Raw genomic sequence first — 22,125 nt, forward strand, 5'->3', positions numbered from 1 at the left:
AGTTTTTTGACAATTATTTCATTTAAGTGAAAATGTGTTCTAAATTGCAACCAAAACATTTTTTAAATTTTATTTTTAACTCCTTTTTTTCTGTTGTGTATTTTTAGATTTGCTACAGATTTTATTGACATACGAGAAAAGGAAACTAGACGTGGCACACGTGGTGCTGGCAATCCAGAAAAACGTGGCAGACAACAACGTTTACAACAAAGGCGACAACAGCAGCAGCAGCAGCAACAGCTTTTACAGCAGCAAATGTTGGCAGATGATGCTTCAGTTTCTATGACCTCTTCACAAAAGAATGAAACCGTGACAACAACTAAACAACAGCAGCAACAACAACAACAAAATCAAAATTCCAACAATGATCATAAAACTAGCAACGGAACATTGTCATCACCATCATCATCTTTAGCCTCAGCTGTAGTTAAGTCAAGTGACTTTAAATCTTTTGAAAATTCCAATAAAAATGTCAGCACAAATGCAACAACAACAACACTAACAGTTTCGGGAACGAGAAATACCAACAGTAACATTAGTAATGGTCCTAATAAAATTGACATGACACCAGATTTAAACGGCAACGATATGACACACTCTTCTTCCTCATCAGCCCAACAAATCAAACAACAACAGCAGCAACAGCAATTGCCATCAATAACACGTTCATCTTCAGTGGCACCTCCTCGACAGGAGGAATCATCCGAAGAGGATAGCGGTGGTGGAGTTCGCATTAAACCAGAAGATTTATTAGAATTACAAGAACGTATAACAAAGGAAATACTCAATTCGAAATTACAGGAAAAGGAAATGCTTGAATTACAGGTAAAACTTTAAGTATTAGTAAATAATATACACACGGAACTGTACAAAACAGGACTCCTTCTTCATTCTAACCTTATTAACGTTTTTCAATTGTGTGCGTTTTATGTTCATTTTATTTTCTCTGTTTAGAGTAATTTTATTTACTCTTTATATTAGAGTTTTTATACTTTTTTTGTATTGTTCCTGTTGTTGTGCTTTAATGTTGTTTTGTATATCCTTTTAACTGTAAGCATGTGTGTGTGTGTGTATATGTCTGTGAGTGGGTGTTTATTTGCCGTGGGGGTATTAGTGGCAAACCAATAAATATTTCTATTTGCATTAGAATGTAGTTATTTGCAATTGGTTTCTAACAGTCGCTTTCTCCGCTCTGTGTTTGTTTTCTTTTATTAATGTTATAAATTTAAATTTTAAATGTTTGATGGCTTAAAGGTAGAGAATTTTGTTAAATTCTAAACATATTCGTGTAGTAATTTTTCCAACTGAATCACATTAAATCAGGGTATTTATATTATTTTATAGCTATAGAGGGAATTTACGAATATTTCGTTGTTTATAAATGAAATTTAAATTCAAAATTTTAATAGCTTTTAGCGTTGTTTTAAACAGATAACAATTAGGAGTGTTTAAATCTCCGCAAAAACTTACATTAAAAAGTAATGACTTAGAAATCAAAATGATAAAACTCAAAATAAGTACTTACTTATATGATTATATGTAAGTCATTATTAAAGTACTTAAAAGTAATGCTGACAGTATGTGGTAGTCATTAAAACTGTTTGCTTTTGATCTCACATTCCTTGAATATTCCAATAATGTATCTATATTCTGAACCTGTATAGATGGAGGAGTCGATTAAGCCATGTCCATCTGTCTGTCCGTCTGTCTGTTTGTCTGTCTGTCTGTCTGTCTGTCTGTCTGTCTGTCTGTCAGTCTGTCTATCTGTTTGCCCGTCTGTGTGCCTGTCTGTCTGTTGAAATCAGTTTTCTGAAGACCCCAGCTATCTTCTGCATTTATCTATCTGTTTGTCCGTCCATCTGTGTGTCTGTTGAAATCAGTTTTCTGAAGACCCCAGCTATCTTCTCAATCCAAATTTTCAATCATTTTATCAGACAGGCTTTCGAGAATGAATAAAGCAATACAGATGGATAAATTATACGGACAGACTGATAGACCGACTTGTCAATATGGTCTTATAGTTATACAAAATCGACACTACAACAATCATGATCGGTCAAATGGTGTTTCTTAAAGAAAATTATATGTGGCCAGATGAAATTTGTAAACAATTTAAAATATTTTCTCAAATTCTTATTTAAATTTTCTAACTATAAAGATACCCCTCTCCATTTCCACGATGTTAAACCGAACAAGGTACAAATAATCATGACATTCACATAATTGCCTTTCACATCACAATAACATTTAACCACGATATAAGGAAATATCAAAAACTTTTCATTTCATTACCAGGACAACCGGAGAAAAATATAAAATAGTTTTTCCTGTTCGACAGCAATAACATACATACAATGCAAGAGGAAAAGTTATTAAACGTTTTTTAATTTAAAGCTTTGATAAAAAATAAAGTTTTCACATAACGTGAAAAACAATCAAGAAAGTTGTAAGGATTTTTTTTTCGCAATTATATACGACAAACAATGAGTGTCAAAAGTAAACGTACACCTTAGTAAATTATGTAAAAAGTTTTAGTTAAAAATTAAATTAAAAAAAAATGTTTAAGTTTTTTAAATTTATAAGAGATTCATGTCTAAATCAATGATAATGACTTACTTTTGATGATTACAGTACGCAATTGTTTTTGCATTGGTACAGATTCGTATGACTTCATATTAATATTAAGGAACAAAGGATTTTTTAAATGTTATGCATCTTGTCATGCATATAACGGTGAAAATTTCTTGTCTAGTCTATAGTCTAGTCTATAGTCTAGTCTATAGTCTAGTCTATAGTCTAGTCTATAGTCTAGTCTATAGTCTAGTCTATAGTCTAGTCTATAGTCTAGTCTATAGTCTAGTCTATAGTCTAGTCTATAGTCTAGTCTATATTCTAGTCTATAGTCCAGTTTGTGGTCTAGTCTGTACTATGATCTAGTCTATAGTGTAATCTGTATTCTAGTCTGTAGTCTAGTCTATAGTCTAGCCTATAGTCTTGTATGTAGTCTATTCTATAGTCTAGTATATAGTATAGTATATAGTCTGGTTTATAGTCTAGTCTATAGTCTAGTCTATAGTCTAGTCTATAGTCTAGTCTATAGTCTAGTCTATAGTCTAGTCTATAGTCTAGTCTATAGTCTAGTCTATAGTCTAGTCTATAGTCTAGTCTATAGTCTAGTCTATAGTCTAGTCTATAGTCTACTCTATAGTCTAGTCTATAGTCTAGTCTATAGTCTAGTCTATAGTCTAGTCTATAGTCTAGTCTATAGTCTAGTCTATAGTCTAGTCTATAGTCTAGTCTATAGTCTAGTCTAAAGTCTAGTCTATAGTCTAGTCTATAGTCTAGTCTATAGTCTAGTCTATAGTCTAGTCTATAGTCTAGTCTATAGTCTAGTCTATAGTCTAGTCTATAGTCTAGTCTATAGGTCTAGTCTATAGTCTAGTCTATAGTCTAGTCTATAGTCTAGTCTATAGTCTAGTCTATAGTCTAGTCTATAGTCTAGTCTAAGTCTAGTCTATAGTCTAGTCTATAGTCTAGTCTATAGTCTAGTCTATAAGTCTAGTCCTATAGTCTAGTCTATAGTCTAGTCTATAGTCTAGTCTATAGTCTAGTCTATAGTCTAGTCTATAGTCTAGTCTATAGTCTAGTCTATAGTCTAGTCTATAGTCTAGTCTATAGTCTAGTCTATAGTCTAGTCTATAGTCTAGTCTATAGTCTAGTCTATAGTCTAGTCTATAGTCTAGTCTATAGTCTAGTCTATAGTCTAGTCTATAGTCTAGTCTATAGTCTAGTCTATAGTCTAGTCTATAGTCTAGTCTATAGTCTAGTCTATAGTCTAGTCTATAGTCTAGTCTATAGTCTAGTCTAGTCTAGTCTATAGTCTATCTAGTCTAGTCTATAGTCTAGTCTATAGTCTAGTCTATAGTCTAGTCTATAGTCTAGTCTATAGTCTAGTCTATAGTCTAGTCTATAGTCTAGTCTATAGTCTATTCTATAGTCTAGTCTATAGTCTAGTCCTATAGTCTATTCTATAGTCTAGTCTATAGTCTAGTCTATAGTCTATTCTATAGTCTAGTCTATAGTCTAGTCTATAGTCTATTCTATAGTCTAGTCTATAGTCTAGTCTATAGTCTAGTCTATAGTCTAGTCTATAGTCTAGTCTATAGTCTATCTATAGTCCTAGTCTATAGTCTAGTCTATAGTCTAGTCTATAGTCTAGTCTATAGTCTAGTCTATAGTCTAGTCTATAGTCTAGTCTATAGTCTAGTCTATAGTCTAGTCTATAGTCTAGTCTATAGTCTAGTCTATAGTCTAGTCTATAGTCTAGTCTATAGTCTAGTCTTCTAGTCTATAGTCTAGTCTATAGTCTAGTCTATAGTCTAGTCTATAGTCTAGTCTATAGTCTAGTCTAGTCTATAGTCTAGTCTAGTCTATAGTCTAGTCTATAGTCTAGTCTATAGTCTAGTCTATAGTCTAGTCTATAGTCTAGTCTATAGTCTATTCTATAGTCTAGTCTATAGTCTAGTCTATAGTCTAGTCTATAGTCTAGTCTATAGTCTAGTCTATAGTCTAGCCTATAGTCTAGTCTATAGTCTAGCTAGTCTAGTCTATAGTCTAGTCTATAGTCTAGTCTATAGTCTAGTCTATAGTCTGGTCTATAGTCTAGTCTATAGTCTAGTCTATAGTCTAGTCTATAGTCTGGTCTATAGTCTAGTCTATAGTCTAGTCTATAGTCTAGTCTAGTCTAGTCTATAGTCTAGTCTAGTCTATAGTCTAGTCTATAGTCTAGTCTATAGTCTAGTCTATAGTCTAGTCTATAGTCTAGTCTATAGTCTAGTCTATAGTCTAGTCTATAGTCTAGTCTATAGTCTAGTCTATAGTCTAGTCTATAGTCTAGTCTATAGTCTAGTCTATAGTCTAGTCTATAGTCTAGTCTATAGTCTAGTCTATAGTCTAGTCTATAGTCTAGTCTATAGTCTAGTCTATAGTCTAGTCTATAGTCTAGTCTATAGTCTAGTCTATAGTCTAGTCTATAGTCTAGTCTATAGTCTAGTCTATAGTCTAGTCTATAGTCTAGTCTATAGTCTAGTCTATAGTCTAGTCTATAGTCTAGTCTATAGTCTAGTCTATAGTCTAGTCTATAGTCTAGTCTATAGTCTAGTCTATAGTCTAGTCTATAGCCTAGTCTATAGTCTAGTCTATAGTCTAGTCTATAGTCTAGTCTATAGTCTAGTCTATAGTCTAGTCTATAGTCTAGTCTATAGTCTAGTCTATAGTCTAGTCTATAGTCTAGTCTATAGTATAGTCTATAGTCTAGTCTATAGTTTAGTCTATAATCTAGTCTATAGTCTAGTCTTAGTCTAGTCTATAGTCTAGTCTATAGTCTAGTCTATAGTCTAGTCTATAGTCTAGTCTATAGTCTAGTCTATAGTCTAGTCTATAGTCTAGTCTATAGTCTAGTCTATAGTCTAGTCTATAGTCTAGTCTATATTCTAGTCTATATTCTAGTCTATAGTCTAGTCTATAGTCTAGTCTATAGTCTAGTCTATAGTCTAGTCTATAGTCTAGTATAGTCTAGTCTATAGTCTAGTCTATAGTCTAGTCTATAGTCTAGTCTATAGTCTAGTCTATAGTCTAGTCTATAGTCTAGTCTATAGTCTAGTCTATAGTCTAGTCTATAGTCTAGTCATATAGTCTATAGTCTAGTCTATAGTCTAGTCTATAGTCTAGTCTATAGTCTAGTCTATAGTCTAGTCTATAGTCTAGTCTATAGTCTAGTCTATAGTCTAGTCTATAGTCTAGTCTATAGTCTAGTCTATAGTCTAGTCTATAGTCTAGTCTATAGTCTAGTCTATAGTCTAGTCTATAGTCTAGTCTATAGTCTAGTCTATAGTCTAGTCTATAGTCTAGTCTATAGTAGTCTAGTCTATAGTCTAGTCTATAGTCTAGTCTATAGTCTAGTCTATAGTCTAGTCTATAGTCTAGTCTATAGTCTAGTCTATAGTCTAGGTCTATAGTCTAGTCTATAGTCTAGTCTATAGTCTAGTCTATAGTCTAGTCTATAGTCTAGTCTATAGTCTAGTCTATAGTCTAGTCTATAGTCTAGTCTATAGTCTAGTCTATAGTCTAGTCTATAGTCTCAGTCGATAGTCTAGTCTATAGTCTAGGCCTATAGTCTAGTCCTATTAGTCTAGTCTATAGTCTAGTCTATAGTCTAGTCTATAGTCTAGTCTATAGTCTAGTCTATAGTCTAGTCTTATAGTATAGTCTATAGTCTGGTCTATAGTCTGGTCTATAGTCTAGTCCCTATGTAGGACCATTTTCCGAAATTCAAGGTGCTATAACAATAGTACACCTTACTTAACTTTTTTAACTACAATCCGTATTACTTCTGTTGAAATATTTCTTTGTATTAAATATTTAATTTCTTTGTGCTTTTCTTTTTCAGGAGAAAATCAATCGTGAAATTTTAAATTCCAAAGTTTTCAATATGGATGCTAATAATGGCGGCAGTGGTAAACGTAAAAAGAAACGTAAAAATCAACGTGCTGTCAATGGTATGTTGGCCGATGTCGGTAGTTATCCCAATAATCCAAGTGCACCGGGTGTTAGTGGCAGCAGCAGCAATAGCAATGGTGGCGGTGGTGGTGGTAAATGGAAAAATAGCATTTCAGCTAAAGCAAGAAGTTTAATGAATTTACACAACAATGAAGCCGGCAGGAGGGTAAGTTTTATTCGTGGGGAACTAAAAATTAAGCACACTTGAAAATTTGAATGTTATATTTTGTTATAGCAAATATCGTTTCCTTTTTTTGGAATGACCAAATAAAAGGGAAATATGTTCTACATTTAGCAATTTACATTGAAATGTAGAAATATTAGGGAAGACCAAAGTTTCATAGTAATTTTTATATATTTGACCTTTGACCTCAAAGGGAAATATATTAATCTTTCCTTTCTACTGATATAGCTTCTCGACGATAAATGCTGATATTAAACTTGTTGTCTTCTATTCTCTTGCATTCTCCTTATGAAATCTAAAAAACATTCCTTGGTCTCAACTGTTGTAGCAAAAACTCTTATCTGATTTTCATTTTAGGTGAATCAGTCTACTGTTTATGTATTTCTATTATAAATTTCCTGTTTTTTTGTTTGATTGTCAGTGGCTAATAGCCAATTTTGTATGTTTTAATCAAATTAGGCTCTACAAACAAAGCAACAAACATTACCGTCAATTATGTAGTTAGAAATTCTGGAGCATATAAAAGAATTAACTGTTAGCTAAGTCTAACATTTTGCAAATTATTTTCAGTTTAAACTGTCATTTAATAATTTAACAACAATTCAGACTTTAGACTACACTACAGACTAGACTATAGTCGTGACTATAGACGAGAATACAGACTAGACTATATTCCACACTATAGTTAAAACTATAGATTAACTAAAGTCCTGACTATAGAATTGATCTTGACTTTAGACTAGATTATAGTCCTGACCACAGTCCTAATTATAGACTAGACAATAGTCATGAATACATGTTAGGCTATTTTCCTGAATATAGACTAGACTATAGTTCTGACTAAAGGCTGGACTACAGTCCCGACTATAGACTAGAATACATTCTGACTATTGACCAGACTGTAGTCCTGACTATAGATCAGACTATAATGCTGACTTTCTTATAGGTTTGAATATAATTCCGTCTATAGTCTTGACTATAGTCCTGACTATATTTTAGACTATTTAGTCCTGACTAGATTATAGTCTAGGATAATGACTAGATTACAGTCATGACTACAGACTAGAATATACGCTAGACTATAATCCTGACTATAGCCAAGTTTACAGACTGTAGTCAATACTATTGTCCAGACTACAGGTTATACTATAGTCCTGAGTATAGACTAGACTATAATACTGACTATACACTTGACTATAGGTCAGACTATAGATTAAAGTCAAGGCTACAGACAATACTATAATCCAGACTTCAGACTAGACTATAGTCTTGACTACTGTCCTGGCTATACACTAGATTATATATAGACTATAGCACAGAGTACAGACTATAGACTAGACTACAGATAAAACTACAAAGTAGACTACAGGCCATACTGCAGACTGGACTATAGTCCAGACTACAGATAAGACGTCACACTAGTTTTATTATGATCCTGGCTATAGACTATAGTCCAGACTATAGACTATAGTCTGATTATAATCCATCTGGAGACTAAACTATTATCCAAACTATAGATTGGACTAATCTAAACTATAGACTGTGGACTTTAGTCAAGAATATGGACAGATGTAGATTTTTATCTACATCATTTTATATGTTTTGAAATTTCCAACAAAACTCACAACTATAAAAAAATTTGAAATTTTAAAATTGAATACATACCTTTTAAGTCCTGAACATAAACTATACAATACTGAGTTAGAACTTTCTCGTAGTTTTACAAACTAAAAGTCTAAACAGTTGATTGACACTAGTTTATAAATTTCTGTAATCCAGAGAGGTATTGCGTGGACAATTTTGGTCCCTTCATAGTGTTCTTACGTTTTCTAAAGAGAAATCACTTTAAACCAATTTTTTTTTTGGAACAGAACTAAGAAACTTAGTTAAATAAAATAAATTGAAGAGTCCTTTAACTTTTGAGCAGTTTTGCAAGGATTTTATGTCTTCTTTTTGGAGAGTATTTTAGGCAAATCTCTAACCATAAACTTGACTCAGTTTTATATAATTTTGAAACATTTGTCATTAGCAGTTCTATTAATATAGAGAGGAAAATAATCCTGACCTTTGGGAAAACTACCACAAACTGCAGGGTCATAAACAAACACAACTTCATTCATATATTCAAAAGTTAACATATGCTCACGCATAATCAAATACCAACACACAGTCATACACACACAAACATTTTATTAACATATACTAGCACAATTTGTTTATGATTTAAAAATTTGAATTTTTAGCTTTAGGCCAAACAAAAATAAAATTAAATCAAATCTGTTTTTGTGATTTCCTTCTTTCAGCCATAAAATGAAAACAAATTTGTTTGCATGTTTTATGTATATTAAATAAATGATTTGAAAAAAAATATTAAAAACAAAATAAAAGAAAAATTAAAAAAAAAATTAAAATCTATTTGTTAAGATTTAACAAACACATCCTTGCTGTGATTATAATCAATAAACTCCTAAGTAGATATAGTTTTATTTCTCCAACATAGATTCTGAAAAATATTAAATCTTTAGATTTCAAAAAAGGCTTTTCTACGAACGTATAGTTTTCGAGTTAGGCTATTATTTCAGGTGATCACAGACATCTACATGAAAGTAAATGCACACACATACAAAATACCAATATTTACATTTTCAATATGTTAGTTTTGTAATAATATTATTACTGTATATATGTTTTTTGTATGCTTATGTCCTTTAGATATTTGTACTTTCTCTCGTTTTTCCTTTTGCTCCCTCTCTCTCTCTCTCTATCACACCCACAGATTTATCTGTTGTTTATTGAACTCAAATTGTAAATATGCAACAGGTTGTTGTTTTTGTATGTAAATATTTATATTGTGATAGTGGGTGGTTGTGGTATTTGTAAAATACTTGTTTATAAATGATTTCATTTTTTTCAGATTATTTTTTCTCAGAAAAAAAGAGAAAAAAACAATTTCCGTTATTTTTCTTTGTGGTTATTGTATTTTACTACGTTTAACTTTATAAAAAAAAAATGAAAATTCTTATATTTGCATGAATATGAATGAAAATGTAAATATTTTCAAAGTAAAAAGTTGATTGATTTCTAGTAATAAAAGAAACGGTTGAAGGGAAATCATACGACTAGTTGATAGTCTAGGAATATATAGAGTAGACTATGTCAGAGACCAGCCTAGAGTATATTGACTAGATTCAGTTCAGAATCTTGTCAATAGACAAGTCTAGATACAGGTCAAATAATAGTCCAGAAACTAGTCAAAACGCTAGTTCAGAGATTAATCAATAGAACAGTCGAGAGAATAGTTAAGAGTAAAGTCCAGAGACTAGGCAATATGGATTAGTCTAGAGACTAATCCATTGACTAGTCAAAAGATTAGTCCAACATCAATATAGGCTAGATAATAGACAAGTCTGCCGACCAATATAGTGACTAGATGAAAGACAAGTCGGAAGACTTCTCGAGCGACTTGTCAGTAGACTAGCCCAGACACTAGTCAGTAGACTACTTAGTATAGAGACTAGTCAGTAAACTAGTAAGGAGACTAGTATGGATACTACTATAGTAACTAGCCCGTAGACTAATATAGAGACTAGCCAGTAGACTAGTATAGAGACTAGTCTATAGTCTAGTTCATTGACCAGTCCATAGAATAACCAATATATTAGTCAGCTGAATAGTCCAGAGACCAGTCCAAAGAAAACTCAAGAGACTAGTCAATAGACTAGTTCAGACTCTAGTTAGTAGACTATAATAGAAACCAGTACAGAGAATAGTCAGTAGACTAGTACAGAGTCAATAGTCCAGAGACTTGTTCAGAGACTAGTCCATAGACTAACCAATAGACTATTTCAGGTACTAGTCTATAGAATAGTATACACTTATTCAGGTCCAGAGACTAGTCTATATAATAGACTATTCAATAGACCTGTTCAGAGACTAGTCTATAGAATAGTATAGTCTTAGTCAACAGACTAGTATAAAACTTAGTCAATAGACTAATATAGATATTAGTCGCTAGTACAGTGACTAGTCAATAGAACAGTCTAAAATCTTGTCAGGCTAGAGATTAGTCAGTAATGTCGCGAGACTAGTCAGTAGACTAGTCAATAGATTGGTCTGTTCATTAGTACAAAGACTACTCGAGAGAATATAACAGTCCATAGAGTAGTTAATAGACTGGTCCAGAGACTAGCCGGTGGAATAGTACAGAGATTAGCCAATTGATTTGTCAAAAACTTGTCAGGTGATCAGTTCAAAGAGTAGTTGATATACTAATCTATAGGATAATTCAATAGATTAGATCATAGACTCATCAGCAGACTGGTCCATAAACTAATCAACAAACTAGTCAATACTCTAGTCTATAGTAGGGTTCTATAAATCGACTTTCGAATAATCGAACAATCGACTTTTTGTTGAATAAAGTCAAAAAGTCGAAGTTGACTATTTTGTTCCAAAAAAGTCGATAACTCGACTATCGTCTGTGAAAAAAGTCGAACAGTCGACTTTGTTAATAAAAGTCGAAAAGTCTAAAAGTCGAAAAAGTCGAAAAAAGTCGGAAAAAGTCGAAAAGTCAAAAAAGTCGGAAAAAGGCGAAAAAAGTCGGAAAAAGTCAAAAAGTCTAAAACTCGAAAATTATATAAAAAAGTTAAAAATAGTCGAAAATTTAAAAAAAAGTGGAAAAAAAGTCAAAAACTCTAAAATAGTCGGAAAAACTCAAAATAAATCAAAAAATAGTCGAAAAAGTCGAAAAAGTCCAAAGAAGTCGAAAACAGTCGAAAAATGTCGGAAAAAGTCGAAAAGTCGACTTTTAATTAAATGAAAAAAGTCGAAAAGTCGACTTTTTGTTTCAACTATAGAACCCTAGTCTATAGACTATTCAATATGCTAGTCAATAGCCTATCCATAGACAAGATCGCGATTATAGGGCGTCACTTTACGAAATGCCGAATCATAAAGTGTCGGATCTTCAAGGTCCTTTTTAAGACTTGGAACATTTTTTTTTTTGTTTTAATAAAATGTTTGTTTATTTTTTAAACAGACTTATTGAGTAATTTATTTATAACTGTATTACCACAACGAATTCTTTTTTTTACTAATTAGCAAAAACAATTCTTTATAAAAAAAGCGAAATATTTCAGCAAAATTTATCTTCAAACAAACAACATAATAAATTGAATTAAATTATATAAAAAAATTAAAAAAACCGAGAGAAAACTAAAAAAAAATTGTCACCATGGAGCTATTAGTCGGACATCGGCTGATGAACATAAAAAAAACAGAAAGAAAACAATAATTGACACCACAAAACATGTTGTTGACTAAAAAGTAATTTGTTTGCTACAAATAAAAAAAGTAAATAAATAAACATATTTCACTATAGAAAACATCATAACATCAATATAATGCAACTCTCTCTGGCCACCAGATATAATATTTGGCTAGTGGATGCTTTAAAGCAACTAAAAAATAAAAAAACACTTAGATAAACTGGAGCCAAAGCAACCCACCAACGAAAAAACTAAAAAAACACAGGAAAATAAATTGTTGTGGAGATAAACTCTACTGCGAAATGTTTCATCAAAAATTTCAACGAACCACAAACGTATAACAATTTTTTACTTTTTGCTGGTTGTCTCATCAGTCTGCAGTCGTCTGTCTATAAAATGTCAAATGACACTTGTATGTTAAATTATCAAAGCGACAGTGGCTATTTGAAGAATTTGTTATTTACTAAATTCATATTGTAACTTCAGAAAAAACATTAGAAAAAAAATTGCTAAAAAAATGTTATGAAACAAAAGTATTGCATCCGTTTGGCAACCATTTTTAATATGTGACTAGGGAAAAACATCCAGTTGGAAGTAGTAGTAATGTTTGTTTGACTTTTTTTCAATAATATCTACATATTTTGTCAAACATCCCAAAGGAAGTGTCACTTTAGTTGGGATTATAAAATAGGAAAAAAATTTAAAAAATCTAAACTACTAGTTATTGATTGTAGTTATTTGGCAAAGCGAAATGTTCATTTGATAAGTATCAACCAGACTATAGACTAGACTAGACTATAGACTAGACTATAGACTAGACTATAGACTAGACTATAGACTAGACTATAGACTAGACTATAGACTAGACTATAGACTAGACTATAGACTAGACTATAGACTAGGCTATAGACTAGACAAGGCTATAGACTAGACTATAAACTAGACTATAGACTAGACTATAGACTAGACTACAGACTAGACTATAGACTAGACTATAAACTAGACTATAGACTAAACTATAGACTAGACTATAGACTAGACTATAGACTAGACTATAGACTAAACTATAGACTAGACTATAGACTAGACTATAGACTAGACTATAGACTAGACTATAGACTAGACTATAGACTAGACTATAGACTAGACTATAGACTAGACTATAGACTAGACTATAGACTAGACTATAGACTAGACTATAGACTAGACTATAGACTAGACTATAGACTAGACTATAGACTAGACTAGACTAGAGACTAGACTATAACTAGACTATAGACTAGACTATAGACTAGACTATAGACTAGACTATAGACTAGACTATAGACTAGACTATAGACTAGACTATAGACTAGACTATAGACTAGACTATAGACTAGACTATAGACTAGACTATAGACTAGACTATAGACTAGACTATAGACTAGACTATAGACTAGACTATAGACTAGACTATAGACTAGACTATAGACTAGACTATAGACTAGACTATGGACTAGACTATAGACTAGACTATAGACTAGACTATAGACTAGACTATAGACTAGACTATAGACTGGACTATAGACTAGACTATAGACTAGACTATAGACTAGACTATAGACTAGACTATAGACTAGACTATAGACTAGACTATAGACTAGACTATAGACTAGACTATAGACTAGACTATAGACTAGACTATAGACTAGACTATAGACTAGACTATAGACTAGACTATAGACTAGACTATAGACTAGACTATAGACTAGACTATAGACTAGACTATAGACTAGACTATAGACTAGACTATAGACTAGACTATAGACTAGACTAGACTAGACTATAGACTACTATAGACTAGACTATAGACTAGACTATAGACTAGACTATACTAGACTATAGACTAGACTATAGACTAGACTATAGACTAGACTATAGACTAGACTATAGACTAGACTATAGACTAGACTATAGACTAGACTATAGACTAGACTATAGACTAGACTATAGACTAGACTATAGACTAGACTATAGACTAGACTATAGACTAGACTATAGACTAGACTATAGACTAGACTATAGACTAAGACTATAGACTAGACTATAGACTAGACTATAGACTAGACTATAGACTAGACTATAGACTAGACTATAGACTAGACTATAGACTAGACTATAGACTAGACTATAGACTAGACTATAGACTAGACTATAGACTAGACTATAGACTAGACTATACTAGACTATAGACTAGACTATAGACTAGACTATAGACTAGACTATAGACTAGACTATAGACTAGACTATAGACTAGACTATAGACTAGACTATAGACTAGACTATAGACTAGACATAGACTAGACTATAGACTAGACTATAGACTAGACTATAGACTAGACTATAGACTAGACTATAGACTAGACTATAGACTAGACTATAGACTAGACTATAGACTAGACTATAGACTAGACTATAGACTAGACTATAGACTAGACTATAGACTAGACTATAGACTAGACTATAGACCTAGACTATAGACTAGACTATAGACTAGACTATAGACTAGACTATAGACTAGACTATAGACTAGACTATAGACTAGACTATAGACTAGACTATAGACTAGACTATAGACTAGACTATAGACTAGACTATAGACTAGACTATAGACTAGACTAGACTAGACTATAGACTAGACTATAGACTAGACTATAGACTAGACTATAGACTAGACTATAGACTAGACTATAGACTAGACTATAGACTAGACTATAGACTAGACTATAGACTAGACTATAGACTAGACTATAGACTAGACTATAGACTAGACTATAGACTAGACTATAGACTAGACTATAGACTAGACTATAGACTAGACTATAGACTAGACTATAGACTAGACTATAGACTAGACTATAGACTAGACTATAGACTAGACTATAGACTAGACTATAGACTAGACTATAGACTAGACTATAGACTAGACTATAGACTAGACTATAGACTAGACTATAGACCTAGACTATAGACTAGACTATAGACTATAGACTAGACTATAGACTAGACTATAGACTAGACTATAGACTAGACTATAGACTAGACTACAGACTACAGACTAGACGATAGAAGACACAATAGACTAGACTATAAGCTAGATACAAATTTGAATGTTTGTTTTTGAGAATTAAAAAAAACCCATTGTAATTCAATTAAAACTTATATTTCAACATCAAACAAACCAAAGTATTTAAAGTTTTCATACAGCTATAAATTTCTAATTAAATTAAGTAAATAAATTTCTCTAAAAACAATTTACAGCTTAATCAAATCAGAAAATTTTCAACAAAACCACAGAAGTTTTTGATAAAAAAATAACACGCAAATAAAATACCATAAATGTGGTTGCAATAAGAAAAAAAAAAGTTTAAACTAAAAAACCAACAGCAAGTGCCAATATTTTTAATAAATACATATAAAAACTAACAGAAAAAAAGTAACTAAGTAGCTACAGTAGAATCAGGACCAGTGAATCAATAACTAAACCATGGTAATAACGCTAGAATGTTTAAAACTTTAGTTGAATGCCACCGAAACTCTGTTGGCAACGCAAAATATATAGAATTTCTTTTGGCGGTGCTTATTTTTATGTGAAAATATTTATATGCAGACCTATTTATTTTATCATTATATGCAACATAGGAATACAAAAGCAATGAAATATTTATAAAAAAAACTCTGAACTAAAAAATATTTGATGCAACGCGGAAAAAGAAAATATTCAAAAAGAAATATTTATAAAAAATTCATGGATACAACAGAACAACAATAAAGTATTGAATGCAACATTTCAATGTGAATGGCATATGAAATAATAAAACATTGTATGAATAACATGTTAAACATTGAAATGAATATATATGGTTGTATAAATAATAAAGAAAAAAAAAATCTAATATAAAAATCATAAATCAAGTGAATAAAGGAAGAAATAATAAAATATATGAATAAACATTAGGGTTTCACAAAATAATTATTAAGGAAAAACATGTGTGTCCGCTTAAAAAACGTAAAACTGAACTGAACCAGGATTGAACTTTAAATAAAACAGTAGAACTAATCCAGAACTGCAACAGAACTAAAACAGAAGTAGAACGGAAATCGAACAGAACTAGAGCAGAATTAAAACAGAACACAACTAGAACAGAACTAGAACAGAACTAAAACAGAACTAGAACACAACTAGAACACAACTAGAACAGAACTAGAACAGAACTAGAACAGAACTAGAACATAACTAGAACATAACTAGAACAGAACTAGAACAGAAGGAACAGAACTAGAACAGAACTAGAACAGAACTAGAACAGAACTAGAACAGAACTAGAACAGAACTAGAACAGAACTAGAACAGCACTAGAACAGAAATAGAACAGAACTAGAACAGAACTAGAACAGAACTAGAACAGAACTAGAACAGAACTAGAACAGAACTAGAACAGAACTAGAACAAAACTAGAACATAACTAGAACATAACTAGAACATAACTAGAACAGAACTAGAACAGAACTAGAACAGAACTAGAACACAACTAGAACAGAACTAGAACAGAACTAGAACAGAACTAGAACATAACTAGAACAGAACTAGAACAGAACTAGAACAGAACTAGAACATAACTAGAACAGAACTAGAACAGAACTAGAACAGAACTAGAACAGAACTAGAACAGAACTAGAACAGAACTAGAACAGAACTAGAACAGAACTAGAACAGAACTAGAACAGAACTAGAACAGAACTAGAACAGAACTAGAACAGAACTAGAATAGAACTAGAACAGAACTAGAACAGAACTAGAACAGAACAGAACAGAACTAGAAACAGAAATTAGAACAGAACTAGAACAGAACTAGAACAGAACTAGAACAGAACTAGAACAGAACAGAACTAGAACAGAACTAGAACAGAACTAGAACAGAACTAGAACAGAACTAGAACAGAACTAGAACAGAACTAGAACAGAACTAGAACAGAACTAGAACAGAACTAGAACAGAACTAGAACAGAACTAGAACAGAACTAGAACAGAACTAGAACAGAACTAGAACAGAACTAGAACAGAACTAGAACAGAACTAGAACAGAACTAGAACAGAACTAGAACAGAACTAGAACAGAACTAGAACAGAACTAGAACAGAACTAGAACAGAACTAGAACAGAACTAGAACAGAACTAGAACAGAACTAGAACAGAACTAGAACAGAACTAGAACAGAACTAGAACAGAACTAGAACAGAACTAGAACAGAACTAGAACAGAACTAGAACAGAACTAGAACAGAACTAGAACAGAACTAGAACAGAACTAGAACAGAACTAGAACAGAACTAGAACAGAACTAGAACAGAACTAGAACAGAACTAGAACAGAACTAGAACAGAACTAGAACAGAACTAGACTAGAACAGAACTAGAACAGAACTAGAACAGAACTAGAACAGAACTAGAACAGAACTAGAACAGAACTAGAACAGAACTAGAACAGAACTAGAAAGAACTAGAACAGAACTAGAACAGAACTAGAACAGAACTAGAACAGAACTAGAACTAGAACAGAACTAGAACAGAACTAAACAGAACTAGAACACAACTAGAACAAACTAGAACAGAACTAGAACAGAACTAGAACAGAACTAGAACAGAACTAGAACATAACTAGAACATAACTAGAACAGAACTAGAACAGAAGGAACAGAACTAGAACAGAACTAGAACAGAACTAGAACAGAACTAGAACAGAACTAGAACAGAACTAGAACAGAACTAGAACAGAACTAGAACAGAACTAAAACAGAACTAGAACAGAACTAGAACAGAACTGGAACAGAACTAGAGTTGAACTTGGACTAAACTGTAGACATCTGCATTGAAATAGGAATAAAATAAAATTAATTAAATTTAATATACCGATTTAATAAAAAAGTATAGTGGAGTGTTAGGGTTTATGCTACAGTTAAGGAATTTGTTTTTGAAATGTTTTCAAATTTTAATGAATTTTTAAAAAATTGCAGTTTTTTAATTTCGCGATTTTTTTTTTAGAATTTTTCTCCCAAAACTTCTTCGAAAACTCGGAATTATTTACACTATATGACAAAATCAATATTCCCCCTCCCATTTTATGCTATTATTTGTAAAAATGACTAATTTCTTATACAATTCACTTTTGTGTTTTTAAGGTGTTATTTACAAAACATAAAGTGATTACTATCAATAACAACACCATCAACAAAACATGAAAATAAACTATTACTTGGTTTCTTTAAAGCAATATACTCATTGTTTTATTAATGATCTCTGATTAAATGTCAATGATAGAAAAAATATATATTTTACAAGATTTTTGCATATTTCAAATTAATGCCATAAATTTCCACTTATGTACAAGTAAATGCAAAAATTTTGTTATTAATAATTTTAAAGCTTTTTTTGATTTATTTTACAATTACAATTGTTTATAGATTTAAAACTTCAGTTTTTTTGCATATGGTCCATTACAAGCTTTTAGCCAAAAGCGCCTTCAAATGGAAAAATTGTTAAATGAAGGAGTGTCCATTTAAGTTAGATAAAAATTTACTGATTTTTTTTTTTTTCAGTTTTTTCTTTAGATACTTAAGAGTTTTAGTGTCATTAAAGCTGTCATAGTTGTCGTAAATTATTATTAATAAAATTTATTTAAATAAATTATAATAAATATAATTTTGATGTAAATGTTGTCAGAAAACACATATCAATAACAATTAGAAAAGCTGAAAGATTAAATGCATTTTTGGGCGAAGTGTTAATATGTTTGCCTTAAGGGTATTACAAAATAATTCATGGTATTTACTTGTGAAATATTTAATGTTAAACTGCTTTTCGGTAATTCCAACTTAACTATTGTGAGCGGCAGTTCTCAGAAATATGTATTTAAGAAAAACTTTTTTGGGGTTTTTAATCCTTAAAAACGATTTGAAATTTGGTACTTTTTTGATACATTTACTTTATGTTGTTCTAAAGCAATCATTTTCGATTAATAGTTTTATAAAATACAATATCTATTTGAGCTTTTTCCAGCGATGATCTGTTTTCCGAAAATTTTGAACCCTATGTTTCACAAATATTCTCCTCTAAATCTTGCAATTTATTTACATTTTCCCTATATTTTGTATTTATCTCCTTAAATTTTCACATATATTATGTTTGACAACACTTAACTAAAGTTAAGACCCTTTTAGTTATATGATTTGTTGATTCTTTTCAAATTATAATCACCTGCCATTAACATTTATTTATGCGAAAAGAAAGTTTAAGATACGAATGTGTGCTAAATACACATAAACATATTACACGCTACACCATAATAATAGGAGAAATTTATGACTCTAGACTTCTTAAGCAAAATTATAGCAAAACCTCAAAGGAATACGTTTTTTCTGAACTAGAACTGAACTAGAACTGAACTAGAACTGAACTAGAACTGAACTAGAACTGAACTAGAACTGAACTAGAACTGAACTAGAACTGAACTAGAACTGAACTAGAACTGAACTAGAACTGAACTAGAACTGAACTAGAACTGAACTAGAATTGAACTAGAACTGAACTGGAACTGAACTAGAACTGAACTAGAACTGAACTAGAACTGAACTAGAACTGAACTAGAACTGAACTAGAACTGACTAGAACTGAACTAGAACTGAACTAGAACTGAACTAGAACTGAACTAGAACTGAACTAGAACTGAACTAGAACTGAACTAGAACTGAACTAGAACTGAACTAGAACTGAACTAGAACTGAACTAGAACTGAACTAGAACTGAACTAGAACTGAACTAGAACTGAACTAGAACTGAACTAGAACTGAACTAGAACTGAACTAGAACTGAACTAGAACTGAACTAGAACTGAACTAGAACTGAACTAGAACTGAACTAGAACTGAACTAGAACTGAACTAGAACTGAACTAGAACTGAACTAGAACTGAACTAGAACTGAACTAGAACTGAACTAGAACTGAACTAGAACTGAACTAGAACTGAACTAGAACTGAACTAGAACTGAACTAGAACTGAACTAGAACTGAACTAGAACTGAACTAGAACTGAACTAGAACTGAACTAGAACTGAACTAGAACTGAACTAGAACTGAACTAGAACTGAACTAGAACTGAACTAGAACTGAACTAGAACTGAACTAGAACTGAACTAGAACTGAACTAGAACTGAACTAGAACTGAACTAGAACTGAACTAGAACTGAACTAGAACTGAACTAGAACTGAACTAGAACTGAACTAGAACTGAACTAGAACTGAACTAGAACTGAACTAAACTGAACTAGAACTGAACTAGAACTGAACTAGAACTGAACTAGAACTGAACTAGAACTGAACTAGAACTGAACTAGAACTGAACTAGAACTGACTAGAACTGAACTAGAAACTGAACTAGAAACTGAACTAGAACTGAACTAGAACTGAACTAGAACTAGAACTGAACTAGAACTGAACTAGAACTGAGCTAGAACTGAACTAGAACTATAAATGAACTAGGACTGAACGAGAACTTTACTAAAACTGTATTAAAATTGAGTTAAATTTGTACTAGATCTGATCTAAAAACTGAACTAGAATATAACATAAATAGAAATAAAACTTATCGAGATCTGAACAGTAAATCCAATATATACTCTTAGCTAGAGTAGGGTTAAATGTAGTCGGTTTTACATTTGTACTCATATCAAGTATATTTAAAGTCTTTATATGATACACATACTTTTGCACAGACTTTAGCGCAAAAAAAAAAAACTTTTATCGTTGATAATTTTATACCAAAGGATTTTGGTGACATAAAGGAAAACATGATTTTTCTTTTCTTTGCACATATTTTTCGCACATACTACATACAAGTAAAGAACATGAAATTAAACAATATTATATTTCCATCTCACATAAAAGGGACACATAGACGCAAGACAATACCACAAAGGAGTAAAAGGAAAACGAATTCTTATACAACATACATAAGTAAACTTCCAAATACCAGCAGTTTTGGAGTGACATTTTCTACTACATATTTATATTTCACTTCGATTAGAAAAAAAAGCTATTTAAAAATCCAGAGTAATTACTCTACAAATTACTTGAAGACAATAAAGTGGCGATTGTCTAATTTTGGAAAAAGAAGTAGTATCCCAAAATTTATTAAATTTATCAATTCTTGCATAAAAACATTTGAAAAGGATACCCTAACTAATTTTAAAACTACCGAAATACTACCAAAGCTATAAAGTTACTATAACAGAGATATCCTTCTTAACAATTTGTCACGTTTTTTCGCACACATGCATGTGCTTAAAGTCAATACCCAAGAATAACAACAAAAATAAATCTATTATAAATCCTGTATATTGTTATTTTAGGATGTATTAGTTTGTATCTGTGAGCATAGTTGTGAATGTGTGTAAATTTAATACACTTAAATTCATAATATTGTATTGTATTTCATGTGTTCCTATAACTATTTGTTATTATTAAACATTATAATCAAAAAACTATTAAATATTTAACATGAAATATCTGTAGACACTCTTCAGATTCACACGTACATACATACTATATACATACATACTTCTCACATAAGTATGCTTTTCAATACAAATGATTCATAATCAGATTTCCCTACAAGAGAAAAGACAAAAACTATTTTTATATTTATTTCATAAATATTATATTTTGTTTTCTTAAACTTACGTGTCTTATGGTTGGAACAGTATGTAAAAGATGTGAAATCATGAAATCAAATTTTCAGAAAAAGGCTTTATATTGGGGCTGGTGGATGGTGGATGGATCTACGTTTACATAAAATGTGTTTATCCCGAATTTCATCGCGACATTAGCCTTTTTAAGCGAATTATAGACATTTAACTCATTTTCTGAAGGGGAGGGGAGGTAGGTCCTCATATGAAGGCTAGGATCAAATGAGGACCGATCATTACAAATTTCAGCAGGGACATTAAAGCAAGTATAAAACTTAGTTGTACCGCTTTTTGTCGCGATACGAGTATAGTAAACATAATTTTGAGCTCAAAAACCC

The 22,125-nt window shown here is 31.4% G+C and overlaps 1 protein-coding gene across 1 annotated transcript in view; it reads left to right on the forward strand.

Annotated features, from left to right (window-relative positions):
- The window catches only part of LOC119603332 (protein Wnt-5), a 117,184-nt gene that overhangs the window by 82,750 nt on the left and 12,309 nt on the right, over positions 1-22,125 (forward strand). The window contains 2 exon segments of the mRNA XM_037955336.1: positions 108-825; positions 6,449-6,724. Of these exon segments, the coding sequence (XP_037811264.1) occupies positions 108-825; positions 6,449-6,724 (994 nt within the window).

This window comes from Lucilia sericata, unplaced genomic scaffold (assembly GCF_015586225.1).
Source record: "Lucilia sericata isolate MDLA Ls3-8-SP2 unplaced genomic scaffold, ASM1558622v1 Contig000294F_arrow, whole genome shotgun sequence".
In the NCBI taxonomy this organism is placed as follows: domain Eukaryota; kingdom Metazoa; phylum Arthropoda; class Insecta; order Diptera; family Calliphoridae; genus Lucilia; species Lucilia sericata.